The sequence below is a fragment of the Crocuta crocuta genome, unplaced genomic scaffold (genome assembly GCF_008692635.1).
Source record: "Crocuta crocuta isolate KB4526 unplaced genomic scaffold, BGI_CrCroc_1.0 scaffold80, whole genome shotgun sequence".
NCBI classification, from domain to species: Eukaryota; Metazoa; Chordata; class Mammalia; order Carnivora; family Hyaenidae; genus Crocuta; species Crocuta crocuta.
In genome coordinates, this window is record NW_027527559.1 from 2715927 (window position 1) to 2721446 (window position 5520).

Below are 5520 nucleotides of genomic sequence, written 5' to 3' on the forward strand. Positions count from 1 at the left end.
AGCACACACAGCCTGTCTTCCCTCCGCCTGCAGGGCAGTACACGCTGAGCCCTGCGCCTGTAGACCAGTGCGATCAAGTCGTGACGTTCACTTTTCTGAAAGTCCGTACACCGCTCTGTAGGTTGTACATTGTAGTGTAGATAGTAAGGGCCTTGCTTAAGAGAGCAGGGAATTAATAAGAGAACTCAATTGTGTGGGAGAAGGCGTGTCTCTTTGTTGATGTCCTGTTGGGTCATAATGATAAGATTGTAAAGACAGAAGAAAAGATTAAAGGTTAACCTGCTTTATGTCACAATTTTTGAAAGCTGAGACCACATGTTACAAATGAAGAGCATGTAACTCTTCTGGGCAGCTGTGAATCAGATAGGCTTTGGTTTTGTGGGGGCTGTGAGGACCCTACAAAAGGGGGTGCCTGCAGGCAGGCACCCTGGAGCAGCAGCAGGTGAGGGGCATCGAAGGCCTTCAGCAGAGAGCGGAGAACGACACGGGTCGGCATGCCCAGCCTTCCTCTGCTGCTGCTGCTCTGGGACGTGGGCCCTCACGTCTTCACAGCGCTTGCTCAGACACGAGCAAGATGCGGAGATGGTCCGGGTAAATGCTGATTTCCACACGCCATTCTCATGTTTCCAAGGTCGAGGGCTAGAAACTCAAGCAAGTTTGGGGTTCATTCTACAGTAACTACTTTCTCTGAAACAGGCTCCCTTATAACAAAAAGAAAAATCTGCTCACTCATCTGTAGATATTTCTTTGGAACATAGAGGGAAACAGAAAGAGAGAGAGTCCTGACTACCTTAACACTGACTTCACAGTGTTATTGTTAGTAAGCCTAATAAAGGCTATGAAATCATTGCAGATGCAGACAGAGTTTGTTTTTTTTTCTCCCTCTTTGCACTAAGTCTTCAAGACAAAAGAACATCTCTATCCACACAGTGAAATCCTGAAAATTTTCAGGAAAAAATGAGAAAGGTTTCACACCTCGTGTTTTGATATTCCCTTTATCAGGAATACCTACAAAAGTACTACAGCTTGAAGATTAGCACTAACAAATCCGAAAGGCAGAGAAACAGCGGCTTAGTGGTTGAAAAGCTGAAGGAAATGCAGAAATTCTTTGGGCTGAAGGTCACTGGGCTGCCAGACACTGACACCCTGAGCGTGATGCAGCAGGCCAGGTGTGGGGTGCCCGACGTGGCTCAGTACGTCCTCACTGACGGGAACCCTCGGTGGGAGCACACACACCTGACCTACAGGTAACCAGAAGGGGCCCCAGAGTGAGGACTCTGTTCCCCATCAGAGCCCTGAGAAAGGAGGTCCGATATGTCTCTGTTTTATTTCATGTGAAGGATCGAAAATTACACACCAGATCTGCCAAGAGCAGAGGTGGATGATGCCATTGACAAAGCCTTTCAACTCTGGAGTAACGCCACCGTCCTGACCTTCACCAAGCTCTCGGAGGGTCAGGCAGACATAGTGCTATCCTTTGTCTGGGGAGGTAAGCCCGGCTTGTCTCCCAAACCCATTCTGCACTTCACCTTCCACGGCTCCCAGACCTGCCCTGCTGGGCTGAGGGTTCTACGGAAGGGTGTTGATTTTATGGGCCAAAGAAGGAAAGATTCACAGACGAAGAATAGCTTTGAGCTCCTGGTCACTGCGCTCGCCTCCCCAGGGAAGCCAGACGTAATGGGGGTCTGTACCTGCTGCTCTGCCCTTCACAGATCACGGCGATAACTCCCACTTTGGGGGACCCAGAAGCCCACTTGCTCATGCTTTCCCACCAGGAAGAGGCATTGGAGGAGATGTGCACTTTGATGAAGAAAAAACATGGACCAATGACTTCAGAAGTGAGACCACAAGTTCTTCCTATTTCCCCCTTTCATGGGTCAATGATTTCTTTTGAAGAATGCCTTTAGTAAAGTGAGCCAGCTTTGTGATCAGTCTTAAGTACTTTAGTAAACGTAAGCTTTTATTAAAACTATAATAGTTGCTTAGAAAGCTAATGGTAACTCTTTGGTCTCATTTATTTAAAAATGTAAGGGAATATTGGGGCACCTGGGTGGCTCAGTCGGTTAAGTGTCCGACTTCGGCTCAGGTCATCATCTCACGGTTCATGGGTTCGAGCCCCATGTCGGACTCTGTGCTGATGGCTCAGAGCCTGGAGCTGCTTCGGATTCTGTGTCTCCCTCTCTCTCTGACCCTCCCCTGCTCACGCTCTCACTCACTCTCTCTCTCTCAGAAATAAGTAAAATATTAAAAAGAATTTTAAATGTAAGGGAATATTATTTCTGCAAGTGATACCATTTTACCAACAAAAATACGTTACTTTAAAAATGTTCCTAGATGGGGCGCCTGGGTCGCTTAGTTGGTTAAGCGTCCAACTTTCGCTTGGGTCATGATCTCGCGGTTCGTGGGTTCGAGCCCCGCGTCGGGCTCTGTGACGGCCAGCTCAGAGCCTGGAGCCTGTTTCAGTCTGTGACTCCCTCTCTCTCTGACCCTCCCCTGCTCACGCTGTCTCTCTCTCTCTCCTAGAAATAAAAAAAAAAAAAATAAATAAAAATAAAAGTGGGTTGTATATGNAAAAAAAATAAAAATAAAAAAAATAAAAATGTTGCTAGGTTGTTTTAAATCACACTGTCACATATATAATTATATACCAAAATTTTAAAGGGTTATTTTTGGTAAAGTGATTTGGGGGAATTTTTCTTGGTACTTTCCTGTGTTATCTGAATTTTCAGAAGTAGGCATAATGTAAGACTTATGAGCAGAAAAAAAATAATAACTGTCCATAGAATCCTATTATTCCTCTAGAATATAGCACTTTCTACCTTATTTTATGATATTTATTAATCAACGGGGTTTTTCTTTGCCAGCTGAGTTTCTTCCAGGAATTATACTAGTTCAATCTCAGAAATTCAAACTTGAATCAGCCCACCTAAATTATTAAGACATTCCCCTTTCTTTAATTAAATGCACACACACACACACACACACACACACACACACACACACACCCCACACAGACTCCACCAGATACAAACCAAAACTGCACAAAGAAAGTCACCAGTAAAGCTTCTGAGGTATGGATGTTTATATTTCCCTCTTGGGCTCCTCAAAACTGCATTCCAATAATCGCAAACATGTTTTATTGGTCTTTTTAGACTTCAACTTGTATTATGTTGCTGCACATGAAGTGGGCCACGCCCTTGGACTAGGCCATATTGATGATCTTGGCTCTCTAATGTTCTCCAGTTACCTCTACTATGGTGATGTCCTGCTGTCTCAAAAGGACCTCAGTGCCATCCAGGCCATCTACGGTGAGCACAAAGTGACACGTGCTGACGGCCAGCTCAGAGCCTGGAGCCTGCTTTGGATTCTGTGACTCCCTCTCTCTCTGACCCTCCCCTGCTCACACTGCCTCTCTCTCTCAGAAATAAATAAAACATTTAAAAATTTTTTTTTAATGCTGGACAATTAGGGATCTAGATAATGGGTTTCAAATAAACAGCTATGTCCTTTAAGAAAGAACCTTCCTTCTGTAGGGCAGCTGGGTGGCTCAGTCACTTGACCATCTGACTCTTGATAGTGGCTCAGGTCATGATCTCAGGGCAGTGGGATCAAGCCCTGTGTTGGGCTCCATGATGAGTACAGAGCCTGTTTGTTTCTCTCTAGCACATGCGTGCTTTTGCTCTGTCTAAAATAAAAAAATAGAGCCTTCATTTTAAATGTTTTTGTGTTCACATAATATGTCAACTTAACTTTCTTCAGGAGCTCTATTTATTTTTTAGGACCCTCCAAAAATCCCATCCAACCAAAAGAACCACCAATACCACGAGCCTGTGATAGCAAGCTAACATTTGACGCTGTGACCAAAATTCGCGGAGAATCATTCTTCTTTAAAAATTGGTAAAAAAAAAAAAAAAGGAAGAAAAGAAAAAGAAACAAAGAAAGAAATCATTCACACTGACTTATGTTTTTAAATTGTTCTGACATTTTTGTTGAATATTCTATATGTTTCTTAGTATGTTTTTAATTGGTCATTTTAATAGTAGTGCATTGGCATGAAATGATTTGTTCTTCAAAAATTTTTATCACAGATAAGGGGCACCTAGCTGGCTCAGCCAGAAGAGCCTATGATGCTTGACCTCAGGGTCATGAGTCAAGCCCCACGCTGGGTATAGAAATTACTTAGGAAGGAAGGAAGGAAGGAAGGAAGGAAGGAAGGAAGGAAGGAAGGAAGGAAGGAAGGGAAAGAAAGAGAAAGAAAGAAAAAAAAATTTTATCACAGATAAATCATTCAATCGCCAGAAAATTCATAAAGTGAAAGGCATTGTAGGGCTTCCACTCGACACTAGCACACATGCAAGTATGTGGACTTAGGCAGACAGATCACAGGCTTGTCAGTAATGGAGCAAGAGATGGTCTTCCAACTCCTTTCAGGTTGCCGCTGTCTGGGATGATAAATGTGTTAGGAGTTAGAACAAACAGGGGCTTCTGAACACCACTGCTCAAACCACGTCTCTCCACCAGGCTGAGGGCAGTGTAGCCTCGGGCCCAGAAAGGAAGGCCCAGGAGATCTCAGGGGCTGGAGGTACTGACGGGCCTGGGTGCTGACGCCGCAGGGGCCTTGGTGGCGGCTCCCGGGGCTGTGTCTGCTAGGAGGCTGACAAGGAAGGTTCTCTCCTGGGGCGTGAGCCTTCTGATCCTTCCCAAGGCTGGTGGCTCATTCTGCACGTCCGTTCGGTCTCTGCGGTCTTGGGAGCCCTTTGGCCAGCCCATGTAGGAGCCTGGGCTGAGCTGTTACCCTGGTCCCCAGGACGTGACACAAACGGAAAATCCTAAAATGGAGAAGTTTGGTCAGCCGCTCACACCTCCGTTAGCCTCCTCGGTCAGCCTGGTCTCCGTGTGTCATCTGCTGGCACGTAGGATTCCTGTGAATGAGACACCCCGTAGGCAGAGGGCCCGGCATGTGGGGGCTCAATTCGTGTCCGGGGAGAAGAGCTGGAAATCAACCGAGGCTGCTGCACTACAGTCTTCTCCCTTCTTCTGAATCAGGTTCTTCCTACGCACAGGCGTCTTCTACAAAGCAGTCGATGTCATTTCTGACTTCTGGGAATCACTGTTAAATGGAGTAGACGCTGCTTATGAAATTGCCAGCAGAGATGAAGTTTTATTTTTTAAAGGCAAAGCTTCTGGGGGATTCTTCGTTGTTGGTTTTATGAGGTATATTTTTCATTAAGTTGGTTGGGTTTTTTTTTTTTTTTGGTTGAAAGCCAAGGGGGCCATTTAAATAAGTCAAGAATCTTGAAAGAGCTCTAACGTGTGTGAAGGAAATAAGGAGGACTTACACACACATGAGGTCTCAGAGTGCCCGTGGGTGAGGTGGGACGTGTTTGTGCCGATACTCCAGCATCACAACGTGAGGTGGACTGATGTAGTGCCGGAGCTAAGCGAGCAAATACCAAATCCTTTGCCAGGAACTGAGAGGTGCCTTCCAGGGAGGTGAGGGGACGTGCCGCGCCCACAGGA

The 5520-nt window shown here is 45.7% G+C and overlaps 1 protein-coding gene across 1 annotated transcript; it reads left to right on the forward strand.

The window, feature by feature from the left end:
- The first annotated feature begins 494 nt into the window (after positions 1-494).
- On the forward strand, positions 495-3537 carry LOC144236288 (interstitial collagenase-like). The gene is given in 6 exon segments (XM_077769962.1): positions 495-562; positions 564-591; positions 1003-1247; positions 1341-1489; positions 1713-1838; positions 3153-3537. Coding segments are annotated over 6 exon segments (837 nt in total). The 3' UTR covers positions 3374-3537.
- Positions 3538-5520: the final 1983 nt, after the last annotated feature.